A 23,298-nucleotide genomic window follows, 5' to 3' on the forward strand; every position below is an offset into this window, starting at 1 on the left:
GAGGTGTCTGTTCAGACCTCTTGCCCATTTTTTAAATGGTTATTTTATTGTAGAGTTTTAAGAGGTTTTTGTTTTTGTTTTTCGAGATGGGGATCTTGCTCTATCACCCAGGCTGGAGTGCAGTGGTGCAATCCTAGCTCACTGCAGCCTTGAACTCCTGGGTTTAAGCAATACTCCCACCTCAGCCTCCTGAGTAGCTGGGACTACAGGTGACAGCCACTATGCCCAGCTTAAGAGTTCTTTGTATATGTTGGATAAAAGTCCTTTATCAGATAGAGAGTATATCTCTGCCCAAAAGGGGTGTGGGACATTCAGACATTACCAGGAACTGGTGGGGAAAGAGTAATTGGTGCTATAGACAACATAAAGCAAGTGTAAAATTTCTGACGAGACGGATGCCATTTACCCTTATTACCTGACAGGATTTAGGGGAAAGTTACCCAGGGGAGGTAAACACGGAGCAGGCTGCTCCCAAATCCAATTAAAAAAATTCACTGTCCTACCTGCTACATTTAAGGTTGCCCTTATCTCCGTCCCTTTGATGATGATGTTAGATCTGAGAGCCAGTCAGAGCAGAAAGCCATTCTGCTCAAAGCCATTATTGGATCGGGGTCTGTGGGGGACTTTTGGCTCTTGGGACAGTCCCTTTTTTAGTGGCTGAGCTTTTGGCGCAGGGGGCAGGCCATGTGGGCTTTTTCCCATTTGGCCCATTGGGGCACTTTGTCCTCCAGCAGCCTGGCTTTCCGCACAGATAGCGATTAGCTGGGAGGGTATTCTCAGGGCAGCCTAGAGTGACTGGGAGACTTGTAAAGCAGCTAATAATTGAGCATGCCTCTTGTCTTTCCGTTTCTTCTTCTCCCTGTCCCTGTTCTTATTCTGGTCTCAGTTATAAAAGACTGAGGAAGCTAATTGGAGGATTTCTGAGATGGGGACACTAGATCTCAAAGCTAATTTTTGCAATTTTTTTCCTGGATAAAAGTCCTTTATTAGATACGTCTTATATAAATACTTTCTCCAAGTCAGTGGCTTGTCTTCTCATTCTCTTGATCCTAATAGATTTTTAGCTTTAGGAGACAGAGTGAACAAAATTTTAAAAAATGTAAATGGAAGCTGGGCATGGTAGCTCACACCTGTAATCCCAACATTTTGGGAGGCCATGGTGGGCAGATCACTTGAGGTCAGGAGTTTGTGACCAGCCTGGCCAATATGGTGAAACCCCATCTCTACTAAAAATACAAAAATTAGCCGGGCGGGGTGGTAAGCACCTGTAATCCCAGCTACTTGGGAGGCTGAGGCAGGAAAATTGCTTGAACCTGGGAGGCAGAGGTTGCAATGAGCCAAAATCATACCACTGCACTCCAACCTGGGTGACAGAGCGAGACCCCGTCTTAAAAAAAAAAAAAAAGTGTCCAGGCGCGGTGGCTCATGCCTGTAATGCCAGCACTTTGGGAAGCTGAAGCAGGTGGATCACGAGGTCAAGAGATCAAGATCATCCAGGCCAACATGGTGAAACCCCATCTCTACTAAAAATACAAAAATTAGCTGGGCGTGGTGGTGCATGCCTGTAGTCCTAGCTACTTGGGAGGCTGAGGCAGGAGAATCGCTTGAACCAGGGAGGCAGAGGATGCAGTGAGCCGAGATCATGCCACTGCACTCCAGCCTGGCGATAGAACAAGATTCCGTCTCAAAAAAAAAAAAGTAATTGGAGACAGGGTAGTGCTGGATTAACCAAATGGTGGATATGATCTAAGTTTAGGGCATCGGTAGAAAGGGGAATAAAAGCCACGAGAAACATAAAGTTTTGAAAGACTCTGATATTGGCTGGGCGTGGTAGCTCATGCCTGTAAGCCCAGCACTTCAAGAGGCTGAGGTGGGAGGATTCCTTGAGGTCAGAAGTTTGAGACAAGCCTAGGCAACATGGCAAAACCCTGTCTCTACAAAAATACAAAAATTAGCTGGATGTGCTGGTGTACACCAGTGGTCCAAGCTACCTAGGAGGCTGAGGTAGGAGGATGGCTTGAACCCAGGAGGCGGAGGTTGTAGTGAGCCAAGATCATGCCACTGCACTCCAGCCTGGGTGTCAAAGCAAGATTCTGTCTCAAAAAAAAAAATAAATAAAATAAGAAGTAGGTTTACTAGCTGTTTAAAACAAATATAATAATATAATACTGTGGGGTTACCATATATGCAGATGTTAAATACAACCACAGTAAATGGACAAGAACAGCAAACGAGAGGGTAAGTGAAATTTTAATGTAATAAGGTTATCATATTTTATATGAAATAGTAAAATTTGATTTATTGATTTATTTATTAGAAATAAGGTCTTGCTATATTTCCCAGGCTGGTCTTGAACTCCTGGCCCCAAGCAATCCTCCCAACCTCGGTCTCATTGTACAATGGTAACTATAAATAGACTGTGCTAAGTTAGAGATGCATGTTATCATCCTTAGGACAACCACCACGAATATAGTAACACAAGGAAATTTGGGAAAGTAAAACAATATGTGGAAATTAAACAACAGACTCCTAAGTAGCCAATGGATTAAATAAGAAATCACAAGGGAAATTAGAAAATAGTTTGAGATGAATGAAAATGAGAATATTCCATACCAAAACTCTTGAAATGCAGTCAAAAACATGCTTAGAAGGAAACTTATCACTATACATACCTATATTAAAAAAAAAGAGGAAAGAAAAAAAGAAAGATCTCAAATCAATAACCTCAAATCACCAATTTTGTTGATAAAATCCAATACCCTTTCATGACTAAAACACTCTGTAAAATCAGGAAAAAAGACTTTCTCAACTTAATAAAGGGCATGTAGAAAAGAAGAACAAACTAAACTCAGAGAAACAAAAGGAAGGAAATCATAAAGATTATAATGGAAAGAAAGGAAATAGATAATAGAAAAACAATAGAGAAACTCAATAGTGTCGAAAGTTGTTTCTTTGAAAAGACTGATAAAATTGACAGAACTTTAGCCAGATAGAACGAGAATAAAAAAGAAGACTCGGATTACTAAAATCAGAAATAAAAGTCGTGGCCGGGTGTGGTGGCTCACGCCTGTAATCCCAGCACTTTGGGAGGCCGAGGCGGGTGGATCACAAGGTCAGGAGTTCGAGACGAGCCTGGCCAAGATGGTGAAACCCCATCTCTACTAAAAATACAAAAATTAGCCGGGTGTGGTGGCGCACGCCTGTAGTCCCAGCTACTTGGGAGGCTGAGGCAGGAGAATCGTTTGAACCCAGGAGGCAGAGGTTGCGGTGAGCCGAGATCGTGCCATTGCACTCCAGCCTGGGTGACAAGAGCGAAACTCCGTCTAAAAAAAAAAAAAGAAATAAAAGTCAGGATATTACTACTGACCTTACAGAAAGAAAAAAATACTATAAAGGAATACTGTGAATAATTGCATACCAACAAATTAGATAACCTAGATTAAATGGACACATTCCTGGAAACTCAAATTACCAAAACCAACTTAAGAAGAAATAGAAAACTCGAATAGGCCTACAACAGGTAAAGAGATTGAATTAGTAATCAAAATTCTTCCCTGAAAGAAAAGCCCAGGACCAGATGACTTCACTGGTGAATTATGCAGACATTTAAAGAGAATTAACGTCAATCCATCACAAACTCTCCCAAGAAATAAAAGGATAGAGAACATTTCCCAATTCATTCCTTGAGGCCAGTATTAGCCAAAGACATCACAAGAAAAAATTACAGAATCATATCCCTTATGAATATAGACACAAAAATTCTCTACAAAATACTAGCAAACCAAATTCAGCAACGTATAAAAAGCATTTTTTTTCCATAATATACACCATTATACACTATGACCCAGTGGGATTTACCTCAGGAGTGTGAAGTTTTTTCAACATATGAAAATCAGTACAATTATACCATATTAATAAAACAGTAAAAACTCATAAGTATCTAAATAGATTCAGAAGAAGCATTTGACAAAATCCAACACACTTTAATGATAAATATACTCTGCAATTTAGGAGCAGAAAATTTCTTCAACCTAATAAAGGACATCTATAAAAAACCCATAGCTACCCTCATACTCAGTGGTGAAAGACTAAAAAATTTTTCCCTAAGGTGAAGAATAAGACAAGGATGTTTCCTATTGCCATTTATGTTCAGCATTGTACTGGAGACTCTAGCCAGAACAACTGACCAAAAAGGAAATAAAAATAAAAATTACAAGTTACAAATAAATTAAAAAATAAAATATTGGAAAGGAAGAAGTAAAACTATTTCTACTTACAGATGACATAAACTTGTATATAGAAAATCCTAACGAATTAACACATAAAAACTATTATAAGTAATAAACTAGTCCAGCAAAGTTGCAGGATACAAGATCAATATACAAAAATCAATTATATTTCTATGCAATAGCAGTGAACAATCTGAAAATGAATTAAGAAAACAATTCCGGCCAGGGGCGGTGGCCCATGCCTGTAATCCCAGCACTTTGGGAGGTCAAGGCATGTGTATCATCTGAGGTCAGGAGTTTGAGACCAACCTGACCAACATGGAGAAACCCCATCTCTACTAAAAAAAAAAAAATACAAAATTAGCCGGACGTGGTGGCGCATGCCTGTAATCCTGGCTATTCAGGAAGGTTGAGGCAGGAGAATCACTTGAACCCAGGAGGAGGAGGTTGTGGTGAGCCGAGATCGTGCCATTGCACTCCAGCCTGGGCAACAAGAGTGAAACTCCATCTCAAACAAACAAAAAAGAAAACAATTCTATTTACAATAGAATCAAAAAGAATATAATACTTAGGAATAAATTTAACAAACTAAGTGCAAGAATTGTGCACCACAAATTAAAAAAACTTATTGAAAGAAATGAAATAACTAAATAAATAGGAAGACATCACATGTACATAACTCTGAAGACTTAATATTGTTAATACGGCAATACTCCAAATGACTCCTCAAATTGATCTGCATATTCAACACAATCCCCATTAAAATCTGAGCTGGAATTTTAGCAGATATTGAAGAGCTGATGTTAAAATTCAAGAGACCCAGAATAGCTAAAACAATCTTGAGAGAGAAGAGCAAAATTGAAAGACTCACATTTCCTGATTTCAAAATTTATCACAGAGATACAGTAATCAAGACTGTGGTGCTGGCATAAGGAGAGACATAGACAGAATAGAATTGAGAATCCAGAAATAAGCCCACGCATTTAGGGAGAATTGGTTTCAGCCAGGTTGCCAAGATATTTCGACTGGGGAGAGTATAGCCTTTTCAACAAATGGTGTTTGTATAACTAGATGTAAAAGAATGAAATTGGACCCCTACCCCACACCATATATAAAAATTAATTCAAAATGGATCAAAGACCTAAATGGGAGAGCTAAACTATAAATCTCATAGAAGAGGCCAGGTGTGGTGGCTCATGCCTGTAATCCCAACACTTTGGGAGGCTGAGGCAGGAGGACTGCTTGAGCCAGGAGTTTGAGACCAGCCTGGGCAACATAGTGAGACCTGTCTCTATAAAAAACTACAACATTAGATGGATGTGTTGGCAAGTACTTGTGGTCCCAGCTACTTGGGAGGTTGAGCCCAGGAGGTTGAGGCTGTAGTGAGCTGTGATCACACCACTGCACTCCAGCCCGGGCAACAGAGCAAGACCTTGTCTCAAAAAAAAAAAAAAAAAAAAAAGAAAAGAAAAGCACAGGATTCCAATAGACATTTTTTCCAAAGAAGATATACAAATGCCCAACATACACATGAAACGTTGCTCAACATCATTAGTCATTGTCATTGGGAAATGCTAATCATAACCACAATGACGTAACACTTCACACCCACTAGGAGAACTATACTAAAAAAGATGGACAATAACACATGTTGCAAAACTGGAGCCCTCATATACTGCTAGTGAGATTATAAAATGGTACACTGGCTTTGGAAAACAGTTGGCAGTTCCTGGAAATGTTACACACACAATTACCACATGACACAGCATTTCCACTCAGGTATATATCCTCATGAGAACGGAGAACACATGTTCACACAAAACAAGAAATGTTCATAGCAGTATTCTTTATAATAGTCAAAAAGTGCAAACAACCCAAATGTCCATCAATGGATGAGCGGATAAACAAAATATGTGGTATATCTATGATTGTAGCCATAAAAGGGCCAAATATTAGGTAGCCATAAAAGGGACAAATTACTGATACATGTTACAATATAGATGAACATTGAAACGTGCTCAGTGAAAGAAGCCAGGCATAGCAGAACATAATGTTTGATTCCACTTATATGAAATGTCCAGAATAGGCAAATCCATATAGACAGAAAGTAGATTAGTCATTGCCAGGGGCTGGGATACAGAGGTGAATGGGGAATAACTACTAAATGGGTATAGAATTTCTTTTAGAATAATGAAAATGTTCTGGAATTAGTGGTGATGGTTGTACAACCGTTTGAACATACAAAACACATTAAACTGTACACATAAAAATATGAATTTTATCATATATGAATTATATCTCAATACAAAATATAATGTAAAATACAAAATAATGGAAAAGGTCTGTCAGTAATGAGCCAGGTTAAAAAAAAAATAAAGGAATAATAATAATATGGCAATATTACAATCTTTTGGCCATAAATTCATTAAAGGAAATGAACAAATTTCTTGAAAAATACAACTTACCAAAAACTGACACAGGAAGAAATAAAAGTCACTCAGCCAGGAAGGTAATAAATAAATAAAAATAAACAAAAGAAGAAACAAAAATTCTGAATATTCCTATAACAGTTAAAAAAACTGAATTAGTAATTTAAAACCTTCTTATGAAGAAAATCTCAGGCCAAGATAGTTTTTTTATTTTTTTAAGGACACATGACTGTGACTCAGCCTCAGGAGGTCCTGACGTCATGTGCCCTGGGATAGCTTTAATAGAAGAGAAAGTTAAGGAAATTTCCTAGAAGGCAGAGCAAAAAGACAAAGAAGACCAGTTCAAGAGGTTCAGAATCCATGAATTCTATCAAACATTTAAGAAATAATGCCAATTTTACACAAGCTCAGAAAATAAAGGAAAGAACAGTTCTCAATTAATTTTGATGAAGACAGCATGACCTTGATAGCAAATCCTGACAAAGATATTACAAGAAAATTTTAGACTACCATCCCTCATGCACACAGATGTAAACACCCTTAACAAAACACCAACAAATCAAATCCAGCAATTTATAAAACAATAATGCATCATGACCAAGGGGGTTTATTTCAGGAATGCATGGTTGGTTTGATGTTTCATTTGTATAATTCACCATATTGACCAAATCAAGAAAGAAAAAAACTATGATCATTGTTGTTTAGAAAAGTATTGATAAAATAAAGGAGAGTACCTCAACAACAAAATGATCATAGTTATTATGGAAAAGATAGAAACTTTGTTAGAACTCTTTACACTTAATTTATGGTTAAGAATAGATTTTTGTTTGTTTGCTTGTTTTAAAATTTCATCATGTGGGGGCATGGGTACCATAGTCTTTTCCATATCTCAGGAATGATAATCCTAGGGCTTTGTCTCTAGCCATTTGTGTGATCGTAGGTCATTTAGACTTCTCTGGTCGTCTTTCAAATGAGAAAAAGAACAGATGTCCTTCATAAAGCACTGAGGACTGGAGCACTGGGTGTTAGAACCACACCCACAATCTGACCTTAAATTCTATGAATTGTCATTGGTAGAAATAACTGGCAGATTACATTTGCAGACAAAGTTTATTACTCCACCTAATTTTCCCAGCCTACAGATGCAGAGTGAGAATCTGATTAAGATAGCCAGCCATCTGCTGGATTAGGCCATATAGCTCCCTTTTGACTAGCTGGGTCATATTTGACTTGACAACATTGTTCTACTGTGGTTACTGATGATAAACACACCCTCCAGCCCTGGGGACAGTCCCTGGACCTCCAAAGCCCATTTAAGGATTAATGCTCATGATGCCCCAATCCTTCCTATGTTACTGTAATTTATGTGTGTTTAAACAAAACAAAACAAAACAAAAAACACAAAAGAAACAAGGCCGGGCACAGCCGGGCACGGTGGCTCATGCCTGTAATCCCAGCACTTTGGGAGGCCAAGGTGGGCGGGTCCTGAGGTCAGGAGTTCGAGATCAGCCTGGCCAACGTGATGAAACCCCATCTCTACTAAAAATATAAAAATTAGCCAGGCGTGGTGGTGCGTGCCTATAATCCCAGCTACTGGGGATGCTGAGGCAGGAGAATCGCTTGAACCCAGGAGGTGGAGGTTGCAGTGAGCTGAGATGGCGCCACCACACTCCAGCCTGGGCAAGACAGAGAGAGACTCCGTCTCAAAATTAAATAAAATTGCTGGGATTTACGTGTGTCCGTCCTTCCTTCCTTCCTTCCTTCCTTCCTTCCTTCCTTCCTTCCTTCCTCTCTCTCTCTCTTTTTGTTTCGTGGAGTCTCACTCTGTTGCTCAGGCTGGAGTGCAGTGCCACGATCTCTGCTCACTAGAACCTCCGCCTCCCGGGTTCAAGTGATTCTCCTGTTTTCCTGCCTCAGCCTCCCGAGTAGCTGGGATTACAGGCGCCCGCCACCATGCCTAGCTAATTTTTGTATTTTTAGTAGAGACGGAGTTTTCATCATGTTGACCAGGCTGGTCTCAAATTCCTGACCTCAAGTGATGCACCTGCCTCATCCTCCCAAAGTGCTGGGATTACAGATGTAAGCCACCGTGACTGGCTCATGTGTTTCATTTTTATTCTACAATATCCCATGAAGAAGGTATTATTGGGATTCTTACTGTCCAGATGAGGAATCCATACCCTAGCAGGACCTGACTTCTCCCCATATTCCTCTTTACTGCTTTATGCTGTTGTCTTCTTCCTGTTTTAGAAGGCAGGCCCATGTTTGACTCACATCTTACTCATTTAGCACTCAGTCTGTTGCATGCCTATTGCACAGTAGGTCTTAGTAAATATCTACTGCATGGAATTTGATAAAGTATGGCCCTCCTATTCATCCTCATTGGTCTAACAAGCCCTTCTAAACCAATCAGCCTGGAAAGTGAATTCCACATTCTGGCATAAATCACCAGGCCGCCTCACCCATGATAAATAGGTCAGAGGGGATTTCACAGTGTTTCCTGGAAACTGCTCCACTCCTCCCTTTGGAGGCAGCATTTTATGGTAGGAAACTCTTGGCTTCGGAAAGCAGATGGGCTGTGTGCCAATGTCCATTCTTAGACAAGTTATTTAGTTTCTCTAAGCCTCAGTTTTCTCATCTGTAACTTTTTTTTTTTTTTTTTTTTGGTGAAATGAGATTCTATGCATAGCTTTCATTTCCTATCCCCTTATCCTTCTGTCTTCCTCCTCTCTGTACAAACAAGATGTGGGACAGGCCCATGGTGTCTCACGCCTGTAATTTTGGCACTTTGGAAGGCTGAGGTGGGAGGGTTGCTTGAGGTCAGAAGTTCAAAATGAGCCCAGGCAACATAGAGAGACCTTGTCTCTACAAAACAATGTTTTTAAAAATTAGCTGGGTTTGGTGGCACGTGCCTGTATTCCCAGCTACTTGGGAGGAGTGCCACACCCTAGGCAACAGAGCAAAACCTTGTCAAGAAAAGAAAGAAAGAAAGAAAAAAGAAAAGAGAAGAGAAAAGAAAAGAAAAAAGAAAGAAAGGGAATACATAAAAGGTAAATGGTAAAAGGTTTTAGGGGAAAAGGAGTCTGCAGAACAAGAATTAGGGGAACCAGGAGTGAGTGATAATGGGGAGGTCAGCGATCCTGAGCTACAATCCCAGTCCTGCTTTGCATAAATTGAGACTCTCATTCCTAAAATGGACTGGCAGTCTTGCAGGGTTTATAAGGATTATAAGAGATAACCATGTGACTTATCTAGCACACAGAAGGTACCCCATAAATAGCAGCTATTACAAGGTAATCTAAGACATTTACCTTTTCCTCATTTTGCTACTCTGTCCCCAAAGCAAACTCCAAATAACTCCTTCCAAAACACCATCTTTCTCTTTGCCACCATCCCCCCTCTTTTGAACACTTCTACTCTCCTGTCCACCCATATGTCCTGCAGTCAAGCCAGAGGAGGGAAAACAGAGCAAAAGAAAATATTAAAGGAAATACGTTTAAATCAATAACTTTGAGAAAAATATTTAAGTTCCAATATTGTGTGTGTGTGTGCGCGCGCGCGACAGAGAGAGAGCGAGCGAGCGAGCGAGAGAGACTGAGAGAGAAAGCCTTTGTTAAACTGGGTAACTCCAAATCCCAGGAAAGTAGAAATGGGAATTTGTATAAAAGCATGATACATCAGTAGAATGGAAAGAAATCACCAGGTTTAAATTTGAGTGTGTGACTACGGCCTCCAGTCTTCCGGGATTGTATGTCCGCATGTCTGAGTCCGGGACGAGGAAAGAGGAAGGATTAAAAAAAAGAAAAAAGAAGAAGAAAAAAAGCACTGTGGTTTAACAGTTCCTTTTTTTTTTTTTTTTTTTTTTTAAAGGTTGGCCCATAATATGACCAGGGCTGTTCGCGGGGACGGTGGGGACACCTCTGGTCTCAGATGAGTGCTGGGAAGGAGGGGACTTGCTCCTGGCGCAAGTTTGTGCGGAAGCGCGCTGGACCTGGGCTCTGAATCCGGGGGTCCGGGGTTCTGCACCCAGGCGTCAGCTTCCTCATCCACAGAGTGGCCCCCAGAAGCCTCCAGGTGGTCGCGAGGATGCTCTAAATCCCGGGGGCTAAGGCCTAGCCCGGCGTCCAGCGCCCAGCCCGCGGGAGCTCTCGGGGATCGGAGCGCGGCCGACCTTCGCCAGCTCGTAGGCGACTGGGACTGTGGTGCCCGCAGGCTCCCGGGAGTACCTCGCAAGGCCCGCCCAGTCCTCGCCGCCCGCCCCCCCGCACCCCACGTGACTTCCCGACGGCTTCAGGGACTGCCCCCTCGGGCTAGGTTTCGTTTCCTCGGCTGCCTCGGAGTGCGGGTGCAGCAGTCGCGTCCCGACCCCTGGGAGCGCCATGGCAGAGCTGTGCCCCCTGGCCGAGGAGCTGTCGTGCTCCATCTGCCTGGAGCCCTTCAAGGAGCCGGTCACCACTCCGTGCGGCCACAACTTCTGCGGGTCGTGCCTGAGCGAGACGTGGGCAGTCCAGGGCGCGCCATACCTGTGCCCGCAGTGCCGCGCCGTCTACCAAGCGCGACCGCAGCTGCACAAGAACACGGTGCTGTGCAACGTGGTGGAGCAGTTCCTGCAGGCCGACCTGGCCCGGGAGCCACCCACCGACGGCTGGACGCCGCCCGCCCGCGCCTCTGCACCCAGCCCGGGTGCCCAGGTGGCCTGCGACCACTGCCTGAAGGAGGCCGCCGTGAAGACGTGCTTGGTGTGCATGGCCTCCTTCTGTCAGGAGCACCTGCAGCCGCACTTCGACAGCCCCGCCTTCCAGGACCACCCGCTGCAGTCGCCCGTTCCCGACCTATTGCGCCGCAAATGTTCCCAGCACAACCGGCTGCGGGAATTTTTCTGCCCCGAGCACAGCGAGTGCATCTGCCACATCTGCCTGGTGGAGCATAAGGCCTGCTCTCCCGCGTCCCTGAGCCAGGCCAGCGCCGACCTGGAGGTAGGGAATGGCCCGGGAGGGTGCAGAGGGCAGCCTGGCCTGCTGGGTGGTGCAGAGCGGCCACCGGGGGCCTCTCTGCCACACTCTGGACGCCCTGGGGAGATGGGCCTGAATTCGAGGCCGGGGCATCTGCAATGTCAGAGTAGAAAGGGGCTGGGAGATTATATAGTCCCTTCCCATCATCCATGAAGACAGGTTAGGTTGCTTGCCATAAGCCTGTCATTGTCTGATGGTGTTTATTTTTATTTTTTTGAGACAGGGTCTCGTCCCTCTCACCCAAGCTGGAGTGCAGTGGCAGAATCACAGCTCACTGCAGCCTCGACTTCCCGGGCTTAAGGGATCCTCCTACCTCAGCCTCAAGAGTAGCCGGGACCACAGGCTTGCTAATTTTTTGTAGAGATGAGGTTTCGCCATGTTGCCCAGGCTGATCTCGAATTCCTGAGCTCAAGCGATCTGTCCACCTCGACCTCCTAAAGTGCTAGGCTTAAAGGCATGCGCCACTGCGCCCCACCATCTGATGGTGTTTAGTAGAGGGTTTTGAATGTCGACTATGAACGTTGGAGGTTACCTCTGTTCCCTCACGAAGTCCTGGTGGCACCCAGGAGGTGGATATGATTTAGTTTCATTTTACTGTTGAGGATACTGAGGTCCAGAGAAATGAACTTAGCCTGACCTAATGCAGTAAATGGCCATGCAGGCATTGCGACCCGGGTTAGTTCGATTTCATAGTTTGCATTTCTCCCCATGGACCAGCCTCGTATCCAGGTCCGTAGAGTCTGGAACACCAAACAGTCCAGGAAGCCTGAGGTCATGTAAGCAAAAGCCTTTGGTGGGCCGGAGAGTCCCTGTGATCAGGAAGGGTTGTTATTAGAGGCCTAAGAGGGAGGGTGGGCAGAGTCCCAGTAATCACTGGATCAGAGCCACAGGGAGAGCCAACACTCTTGCACCATAGTGTCCTCCGTCCTGGCCGTGTGACTTTGAGCATGGGGTTTTGCCCCTGGACCTGGGTCCTCACCAGTATAGTGAGGCTGTGGGACTAGGTGGATTCCTAAGGGCCTTTCAGGTCTGCAGTGTTTTTAGGTGGTTTGGGGATCATACCTTCTCCTTGTGGACTCAAAGCAGAGGCGGAAATCAGACCACCTTTTGTTACATCAGCCTAAGATCCAAAGCATGGCCTGATTTCATTTCATTCTCATAGCACCTTCAGGAAGAACAAGACCCGTCTTCGTGTTGTCAAATGAGACAGTAGCCTGAGCAAGGTCAGAGCTGGGGGTCTGCATCCAGCTTTGTGTAGCATATACACAAAGCTTTTTTTTTCTTTTCTTGGCTTTTTTTTTCTTTTCTTTTAGAGACAGGGTCTTCCTATGTTGCCTAGGCTGTTCTTGAACTTCCGGCCTCAAGGGATCCTCCCATCTCAGCCTCCTGAGTAGCTGGGACTACAGGTGTGCCACCATGCCTGGCTATAAACTTGGCTTTTTTTTTCTTCTTTTAGAGACAGGATCTTACTCTGTCACCCAGGCTGGAGTACAGTGGGGTGATCATAGCTCACTGTAATCTCAAACTCCTGGGCTCAGGTGATCCACTTGCCTCAGCTTCCTGAGTAGGTAGTACTACAAATGTGAGCCACCACACCTGGCTAAGTTTTAAAAAATTCTTTTGTAAAGACAGGATCTCACTATGTTGCTCAGACTGGTCTTGAACTCCTGGCCTCAATGCTTCTCCCATCTTAGCCTCCCAAGTAGCTGGAACTACAGGTGTGCTACCACGGGGCCTGGCTATAAAATCAGATTTTTTTTTTTTTTTTTTTTGAGATGGAGTCTTGCTCTGTCACCAGGCTGGAGTGCAGTGGTGCGGTCTTGGCTCACTGCAACCTCCACCTCCCGAGTTCAAGCGATTCTTCTGCCTCAACCTCCTGAGCAGCTGGGACTACAGGCGTGTGCCACCGTGCCCAGCTAATTTTTGTATTTTTAGTAGAGACTGGGTTTCACCATATTGGCCAGGCTGGTCTCGAATTCCTGACCTTGTGATCCACCTGCCTCGGCCTCCCGAAGTGCTGGGATTACAAGCGTGAGCCACCACGCCCGGCCCATATATATATATTTTTAAATCTTTTCTTTTAGAGACAGGTTTTCACTGTCACCCAGGCTGGAGTACAGTAGCATGATCATAGCTCACTATAACCTTAAACCCTGGACTCAGGTGATCCTCCTGCCTCAGTCTCCTGAGTAGCTAGGACTACAAGCAGCACCACCACACCCAGCTAATATTTTAAAACATTTTTTGTAGAGATGGGATCTCACTGTGTTGTCCAGGCTGGTCTTGAACTCCCAACCTCAAGGGATCCTCCCACCTCAGCCTCCCAAAGTGCTGGGATTACAGGCGTGAGCCAGGAGCCTGGCCTAAACTCTGCTGTTTAATCCTAACAACAGGCCTTCCTCTGCCAACGCCTGCCCCCACTGTCCTGACTTGCTGAGTCCTATAACAGGTCTGCTTTTTGAGCCCTGCTACTACTGCTCATCACTGTTGGCAGAGCCAGTCTCAGCTGGGCAATGCCTTTAGCCTCGGGGGCTGGGTTGTCTTGGCCACTGGTATGGCCGGACTTGAGACTCTGGTGCCTCCCATGTGGAAGACCCAAGTCTCCAGTCTGTGAAGGGATCCTCAGGATTTCAAAAAGTCCTTTACCTTTGATTAGGGTATTACTGCCGCTACCAAAGTTTTTGGGTCACTTTCCTTTGGTCTGGAGTCGTGTGGGCACCATTCATGATGAGGGTACTGCCGCATGTGTTTGAATTAATGGTGTATCAAATCTTTCAAAATATAGGGCTCAGGTTGTAGTGCTATGAGCAGCTCTTGAAAGTGAAGCAGTTGGCAGCCTTGGGGTGTTCTGAGGTCTCTTCCTGCTCTGAGGCCAGCAAGGCCGGATGTATGTAGGCCTGGTCTTTGGCCCACACCTTATCTTGGCCACTGTTAGAGGCCAGGTCGAAGGGCAGTGCCACAGAGGTCAAGTTTGAAACATCATGAGCAGCTTGGGCTTTTCGGATTGAGTTAGTGTGGCCTTGGTGCCTGCCTCCAACCCCTACATGTGACTGTCACTGGGTTGTTCAAATCCAGATTCAAGATCAGGTTCTGCCCAGAATATCTTGGGTGGAGTTGAAGAGTCTGGGAAGTGGAAGAGAGGGCCAGAGTATGTTGAGCCTGCTAGTTACCGGAAGGAAATGGTTTTTTTCTAGAAATCACCAGCGTGCTCAGTTTGGGCATGTGTCTATGATTTTAATATCAGGATCTTAGCTGTGCCAGTTACTAGTAGTGTAGCTGGGGCAAGTCACTTAATTGTTCTGTGCCTCAGTGTCCTTGTCTGTAAAGGCTGGGTAATTCCTACCTCACAGTGTTGTTCTTAGCTTTAAGTAAGTTAATACAGGTAAAGCACTAGAACAGTGCCTGGCATACAGTAAGTGCATAATAAATACTAGCTGCTGCTGTTACAGTGGTGGTGATTTTCCTTCCCATTTCTGTGCCCCAGTATTTCGTCTGAGCAGGGAGGTAGGAGACTCAGATATTGATTATGAAAATTAATTGAAATCAGATGAGGATATTAGCTTCCTTCATATACAGTTTGCCTTTGTTTCTGGAGGTGGCTAGGACTGAGCAGATTTGCAGCTGGGCTTCAGCCCCTGTGAGCTGCTTCATCTTTTTTTTTTTTTTTTTGAGACAGGGTCTCACTTTGTCACCAGGCTGGAGTGCAGTGATGCCATCTTGGCTCACTGCAGGCTCAACCTCCCAGATTCAAGTGATCCTCCTGCCTCAGCCCCCTAAGTAGCTGGGACTACAGATGTGCACCACCACACCTGGCTAATTTTTGTATTTTTAGTAGAGACAGGGTTTTGCCATGTTGCCCAAGTTGGCCTCGAACTCCTGAGCGCAAACGATCCACTTGCCTGGGCCTCCTAAAGTGCTAGGATTACAGGCATGAGCCACTGCGCCTGGCTGGCTGATTCGTCTTATTCCCAGACCTTGGTGGTCCCAGTCTGCAGTGAGCCTTGGACTCTGATTTCTGTCTCCCTGCCCTGGGAGGCTGACAAAGGCTCCCAGCCTTGTTCTGGGATTGGCAGATGCCTCTGGAGAGAACATCCTAGATATCAGGTTTATCTCTCTGGGTCCCCTTCCCCCTTCTCCTGGACCTTGACTTCTTAATCCTCTGCTTGATTGGCTCTCCAGCATCTTTTAGCAGATATCCCCGCTGCCCCATTATTTGGACTGCTTTCCTGGCTGTTTGCAGTGGGAGGATTGGTCTGAGTGGCCCCACCTGCCATTACCGAAGCAGCTGTCCCAGCTCATTCTGTTCCTGTGTGAGCTTGGCCACCTTTCTGTCCTCCTTGCTTGAGTTTCATTGGCTGTAAAATGGGTAATTAGAGAAAAACTCATAATAATATAAGCTGACATTTAGTATGTTTTTCCTAAGATCCAGGCATTGGGCTGAGTACTTACATTGTTTCAATTAATCCTCCCAATAGCCCTATGAGCTGGGGACAGTTGTATCTATTTTGTGTCCAAGAAAACTGAGGTGAAGGACACAGTTGCACAGCTGGGAGTTGGGACTGGAACCCTGGTCTGTACTGTCCTCTGAAAAGGATGAAGGGAGGTAGTAAGTATTAGAATGCTTCAAAAAGCTCCAAGCAGTCAAGACTCAGGTGACAGGACTTGGGGTGGCAAGACTTGGGTGGAGTGGAAGAGGAAGGAATCTATCCTGTGGGATAGATCCAGGGATGGCTTCTGGTGGGGCTGAGCTGAAGAGGTGCATTCTCAACCTCATTTGTTTTCCCTGCAGGCCACCCTGAGGCACAAACTAACTGTCATGTACAGTCAGATCAACGGGGCGTCGAGAGCACTGGATGATGTGAGAAACAGGCAGCAGGATGTGCGGGTGAGTGGCAGGGCTCTCCAAGGCCAGCCCTGCCCTGTGGCTTCGCTCGGCCTCCACGCGGGACAGGTGTGGCTCTGACCATGACAAGGCTGGTGTTGGGTGCACTCACAGTGTCAGGATGAAACATCAACCTTGCAAAGCATGCAGACAGCTGTGTGTCTGAGAGATATCCTTTGCAAACCCAAACCAAAAATTACCTATAAGCCCAACTGTGGGGGAAATCATTATAAATTAGGGTTAAAAAGTAGTAATTCAGAAAAATGGTTATGATATAAAGTGGGAGAAAAAGAGGAAGCAAAAGTATATACCTCCTAGGGTTGCATCTATTTACAAAAAAGAAGTATATTAGTTTCATAGGGCTACTGTGACAAATTGCCACGAACTTGGTGGCTTACAACAACAGAAATGTATTCTGGCAGAGTTCTGGAGGCCAGAAGTCCAAAATCAAGATATTGGCGTGGCCACACTCCCGAAGTCTCTAGGGGGGAACGCTTCTTTGCTTCTTACAGTTTCTGGTGGCTCAGGCATTCTTTGGCTTTTGACTGCATCACTCTGATCTCTGCCTCTGTCTTCACATACCTGTCTCTTCTTCCCTTAGTGTCTTCCATCTCCAATAAGAACCCTTGTCATTGGATTTAGGGAGCACCTAGGTAATCTACGATGATCGAATCTCAAGATCTTTAATTGCATCTGCAAAGACCTCTTTCCTAAGTAAGATTACAGTCACAGGTTCTGGTATATGGACATGTCTTTTGGGGGCCCAGCATTCAACCCATTACAGAGAGCATGGAAAGAAACTGAAAGGGAATGTTATAGAAGGATCATAGTGGAAGGGTTGGAGTGGTAAATTAGGAATGGTTTTGTTCCCCCTGTTTTTCAGACTTTCAATACGTTTAAGTTGCTTTTAAATGGAAAGATCAGATTTTTACCCTTTTTCAGAACTGCAGCACCAGTTTTATTGCAGCAGTTATGGTTTAATTAGATGAGATCTAGGTTAGAATACCAGCTCTGTCACATACTGGTTTATGTCGCTTTGGTCATGTTGACAGACCTTTGAACCTTCATTTCCCAATTTGCACAATGGAATCACAAGTTCTTTCTGAAGATGACTGTGAGATAAATGAAAGAATGCACATGAAAGTACCTGTATTTGTTAGAGGGCAGGCTATACTGCTGTAACAAAGATACACCAGAATTCAGAGGCTTAAATATGATCAAAGTTTATTTTACCAACTGACAGTCCAAACCCACACATGAGTAACCCAGACTAAGGGTTCATGTGATTATTCAGGGATTAAGGGTTCTCCCTTCTTATTACCCTACTATTCCACAAGGTATTGTCCCAACCTCTTTGGTTGAAGCTGGGTTACCATTACATCTTTGTTCTAGCCTGTGAGAAAAGGGACAAAGAGGAAGTGGAGGACAACAAGCAATTTTCCCTTACACAAGTGACACAGTGTTGCACATATCACTCCTGGGCATGGGTCACTGGAAGGAGTTTTGTCACATCACCTAGTCTAGCTGCAGGGGAGGCTGGGAAATGCAGTCTGAGCAGCCACATGCCCAGATGAAACTCCAGGGATGTTCTCTTACCAAAAGGAAAAAAGGGAAAATGAACACTGGGGGACACTTGTAGTCACATTAGAAGTTGCACAGTGAAAGATTGGCAAAGAAGGCTGGGCGCAATGGCTCATGCCTGTAATCCCAGCACTTTGGGAGGCCGAGGCACATGGATCACCTGAGGTCAGGGGTTCAAGACCGGCCTGGCCAACATGGCGAAACCCCATCTCTACTAAAAATACAAAAAATTAGCTGGGCATGGTGGTGCATGCCTATAGTTCCAGCTACTTGGGAGGCTGAGGCAGGATAATTACTTGAACCCGGGAGGCAGAAATTGCAGTGAGCCGAGGTCACGTCATTGCACTCCAGCCTGGGTGACAAGAGTTAAACTTCGTCTCAAAAAAAAAAAAAAAAAAAAAAAAATTGGCGAAGAAATACTTGAATTCCTCTCTTCCAGTCTACTGTCCTCCTTGTGTGTTTTTCTCTTTGTTATGTTTGATTCTGAGCTATTGTCTTAGTCCATTTTCTGCTGCTATAACGGAATACCAGAGACTGGGTATTTGCAAAGAAGAGAAGTTTATTTGGCTCAAAGTTCTGGAGGCTGAGAGGTCCAAGAGCATGCTTCCGGCATCTGGTGAGGATCATCCATAGTGGAAGGATGGAAGGCGGGAGAGCGGGACAGGAAAAAGGAGGTCAAACCCCTGTGATAAGAATATGAATCCATTCATGAGGGCAGAGCCCTCGTGATCTAATCACCTCAGTGGTAATTAAATCTCAGCATGAGCTTGGGAGGAGACATTCAAACCATAGCAGCTATTGAGGCTACCCAAGATGTGAAACAAAATTGCAGCTACTAAAGTAGTGCTGTCCAGCAGAAATACAGTAGGAGTGCAGATGTCATTTTAAGTTAATTTGAATAGTACATGAGATTTATTGTATTTTATTTGTCTATCTTTTTTAGAGACAGGTCTCCCTCTATCACCCAGACTGGAGTGCAGTGGAACAATCATAGCTCACTGCAGCTTTGAACTCCTGGGCTCAAGTAATCCTCCTGACTCAGCCTACCCCCCTTCAACCCCCCCTATCCAGGAATACGGTCCATCTAATTTTCTTTTTTATTTTTGTAGAGAAATGGTCTCTCTATGTTGCCCAGGCTGGTCTTGAACTCCTGGCCTCAAGCGATCGTCCTGCCTCGGTCTCCCAAGGTGCTGGGATTATGAGCATGAATCACTGCACTTGCCTGAGATTTATTTTAACATTAGAGTTTATTTAATTTGGTATATCTTAAATATTATTCTTTCAACATATCATCAATTTAAAAGTTTTAAGATATTTTACGTTCCTTTTTTTGGTGTGAAACCCTTGAAAGCCAGTATGTATTTTACACTCATGGCAAGTCTCACTTTGGACTAGCCACATTTCAAGTGCTCAATAGCCACATGTAGCAAGTGGCTATGTTATTGGAAAGTACAGTTCTAGAGCATAATATTCTCTAGAAATTTTCCAGAGCTGCATCCTGACTTTTTGTTTTGTTTTATTTTATTTTATTTTTTTTGAGATAGCGTCTCACTGTGTCTCCCAGGCTGGAGTGCAGTGGCACGATCTTGGCTCACTGTAACCTCTGCCTCCTGGGTTCAAGCGATTCTCCTCCCTCAGCCTCCCGAGTAGCTGGGACTACAGGTGCGTGCCGCCACAACCAGCTAATTTTTGTATTTTTAGTAGAGACGGGGTTTCACCATGTTGGCCAGAATGGTCTTGATCTCTTGCTGACTTTTATTTTTAAAAATTGCCCATGAACCGCCTTTAGCTTAAGCAATAAAATATCATCGATGCAGCCCCTCCCATCTGTTTCTCCCTTATTCTATCCCCTTTCCTCTCTTCCAGAAGTAACCACTCTCCTGAATTTATTTATTCATTCCCACGCATTTCTTTGTGCATATAGCCATTCTGTTTGTTTCTAAGCTTTATTGAAAGAACATCATATGGTGGATCTTCTTCTGCAAGTTGTTTTTCTCTCATGGAGATTTATCCAGGCATAGCTCCAGTTATTAATTTTCATAACTGTTTAATATTCCATCCTATAAATAGCTCCCAGTCTTTGCATCAAGTCATCTTCTGATGGATGTTCAGGTTGATTCCAGGTTTTTGCTACTTCAGACAATGCTGCCTGTGAACATTCTTATGTGTGTCTCAGGGGCAGGTGGCTGCGATTTTTTGTAGCACATATTCCTAGGACTGGAGTTGCTGAGTCGTAGCCTATGAGCACCTCCAAATTTATTAGATATTGCCAAGTTGCTCCCCACAGTGGTTTGTTCTCCCACAAAGTACAGGTAAGAGTTCCTGGAACTCCACATCTCACCCACGCTTAGGGCTGCAGCCTTAGCATTTTTGCCCCTTTGACGAGCGTCCTCTTACCTTGGCCCTCTCAGATGACTGCAAACAGAAAGGTGGAGGAGCTACGACAAGAATACACGGAAATGAAGGCTCTCTTGGACGCCTCAGAGACCACCTCGACAAGGAAGATAAAGGAAGAGGAGAAGAGGGTCAACAGCAAGTTTGACACCATTTATCAGATTCTCCTCAAGAAGAAGAGTGAGATCCAGACCCTGAAGGATGAGATTGAACAGAGCCTGACCAAGAGGGATGAGTTTGAATTTCTGGAGGTGGGTCGCCATGAGGCATTGTTGAATGTTTTTTTTTTTTTTTTTTTTTTTGCCTGATGTCATGCTGTTGATGATAGGGCCCTCAAGGGGCTGGGGACTAGAAGAGGTCACTGGAAGCATCCCTGAGACACATGCTGTATTAGTTTTCTGAGCTGGGCAACAACTTACCACAAATGTAGGGGCTTCAAAAAACACATATTTATTCTCTCAGAGTTTCTCTGGCTCAGGAATCTGGACATGGCTTTATGGGTGGCCTGTATAGGGTCTCACCAGGCTACAGTCTGCGAGGGATGGCCAGGCTGTTTCCTTTGATGCTCAGGGTTGTCTTCCAAGCTCATGTGGTTGTTGGTAGAATTTAGATCCTTATGGTTGTAGGACTGATGCCCCCCACAATTTCCTGCTGGTTGTGTCTCAGATTGATAGCTGACTTCTTCAAGGCCAGCATGAGAATTTCTCCTCCAGAAAGATGCAATCCCTCTTTTAAGGGCTTTTACCTGATTAAGTCAGGCCCACCCCAGATAATTGCCCTTTTGATGAACTCAAAATCAATTGATTTGAGATGCTGATTACACCAGCAATATTCCACCCCATTTGCCATATAACATAACCTAATCACAGGAGTGACATCCTATTTCATTCACCGTCTTGCCCATACTGAAGGGGAGGGCATTGTTTAGGGTATGTACATCATTCGGGGTCGGGGGCTTGAGGGCCATCTTAGAATGTTGCCTACCACACACACTCCACCTCTTCCTCCCATCCTTCCTCCAGCAGCTCCTGGAAGTGTGTGTTAGTAGTCCCTTTTGCATTGCTATAAAGGAGTACCTAAGACTGAGTTATTTATTTACTTTCTTTATTTATTTTGAGTTGGAGTTTCGCTCTTGTCACTCAGGCTGGACTGCAGTGGTGTGATCTTGGCTCACTGAAACCTCTGCCCCCAGGTTCAAGCGATTCTCCTACCTCAGCCTCCCGAGTAGCTGGGATTACAGGTACATGCCACCATGCCCAGCTAATTTTGTATTTTTAGTAGAGACAGGGTTTCATCATGTTGGCCAGGCTGATCTCGAACTCCTGACCTCAGGTGATCCACCTGCCTTGGCCTCCCAAAGTGCTGAGATTACAGGTGTGAGCCACTGCACCCAACCAGACTGAGTAATTTATAAAGAAAAGAGGTTTATTTGGCTCACAGTTCTACAGGTTGTACAAGCATGGCACCAGCATCTGTTTGGCTTTTAGTGAGGCCTTTGGTGAGGAAGGAAGCTTTTACTCATGGCAGAAGGTGAAGCTGGGAGCAGGCCTGTCACAGGGTTAGAGAGGGAGCAAGAGACAGAGGAGGAAGTGCCAGCCTCCATTAAACAACCAGTTTGTGCAAGAACTCACCTGTTACTGCAGGGAGGGCACCGAGCCACGCATGGGGAATCCACCCCCATGACCCGAACACCTCCCACCTGCCCCACCTCCAGCATTGGGAATCACATTCCAACATGAGATTTGGAGGGGACAAACATCCAGACTGTATCAAAGTATCTTTCTAAAGCATGGGCCCCCTGCTGTTTCTGGCCTCATGTCCCTTAGCACGGCCTGCAGGGTCCTAGGTGACTGAGCCCTGCCTGTGCCAGCAGCCTCATCTCTTATCACCCATCCCTGGCTCATGCCCTATGCACTCACTGTTCCCCAGACACAGTGGGTGTGGGTGGGATGCCATGCTGGGCATTCTTGCCTAGTGAGTCGTATCCTTCCAGGGCCTTGGATCCCATTGCCACGCCATATCGGTGTTCCCGGGCATGCCACACTGCTTCTACAGTAGCATTGGGTGATGTTGTTTCAGACATGCATTTTTTCATGGCTGTTTTGACTGTAAGCCCATCTCTTATTACCCTCATTCATCCTCCTGCCAATGTGATCAGCACATAGCAGAGTGCTTGGCATATAGTGGTGTGCCCCACTGATTGAGTGACCTGCAGCTATACCTGAAAGGCCCAGATTCCTTGTTCAGATCAGGGGGTGGGAGAGACAGTGCAGGAGTAAATGGGAACCTTGTCTCTGTGCACTGAGGCCTGATGCGTGCCTAGTCTGGATGGCGTTAAGTTTCATCCCAAGTGTTCATTCCTGTCTGTTGGAGCAGCTGCCCTGAGCTCTTGAAGGATCTGTGTGCACATCTAGGCTTCTTGATACTGTACAACCCTATTTTTCTCAAAGTTTGGGAATTCCAGGAAGACCCTCCCTTCCCATAAGATATTCCCTGGCTGGAATCCACATCCCTGGAGATGTCCCTGTCTGTTACCAGAATGTGTGATTAGAGCTGTTCCCCTAGGATTGGGGTGGTCCTGAGTTTCCTGTGCTTTTCCACCCTTAGCTGGAAAAGTGGAAAGAACATTGTCCTGGGGGATCAGAAGACCTCAGTCTCAGCTGTGTCTGTGCCCCTAGCTGGTGGAGTTCCTGCCATGTCTAGACCTCAGTTTCCCCATCTGTAAGATGAATGACCTCTGGGGTCCCTTCCAGCTCCAGATTACTGTGTCT

The 23,298-nt window shown here is 44.9% G+C and overlaps 1 protein-coding gene across 1 annotated transcript in view; it reads left to right on the top strand.

Moving 5' to 3' along the window:
* Positions 1-23,298, top strand: part of TRIM25 (tripartite motif containing 25) — a 47,851-nt gene that overhangs the window by 10,516 nt on the left and 14,037 nt on the right. The window contains exons 4-6 of the mRNA XM_054460187.2: positions 10,529-11,634; positions 16,460-16,555; positions 20,545-20,778. Coding sequence (XP_054316162.1) covers positions 11,038-11,634; positions 16,460-16,555; positions 20,545-20,778 — 927 coding nt within the window. The 5' untranslated portion in view covers positions 10,529-11,037. The remainder of the gene's footprint in view (positions 1-10,528; positions 11,635-16,459; positions 16,556-20,544; positions 20,779-23,298) is intronic.

The sequence above is a fragment of the Pongo pygmaeus genome, chromosome 19 (genome assembly GCF_028885625.2).
Source record: "Pongo pygmaeus isolate AG05252 chromosome 19, NHGRI_mPonPyg2-v2.0_pri, whole genome shotgun sequence".
Lineage (NCBI taxonomy): Eukaryota > Metazoa > Chordata > Mammalia > Primates > Hominidae > Pongo > Pongo pygmaeus.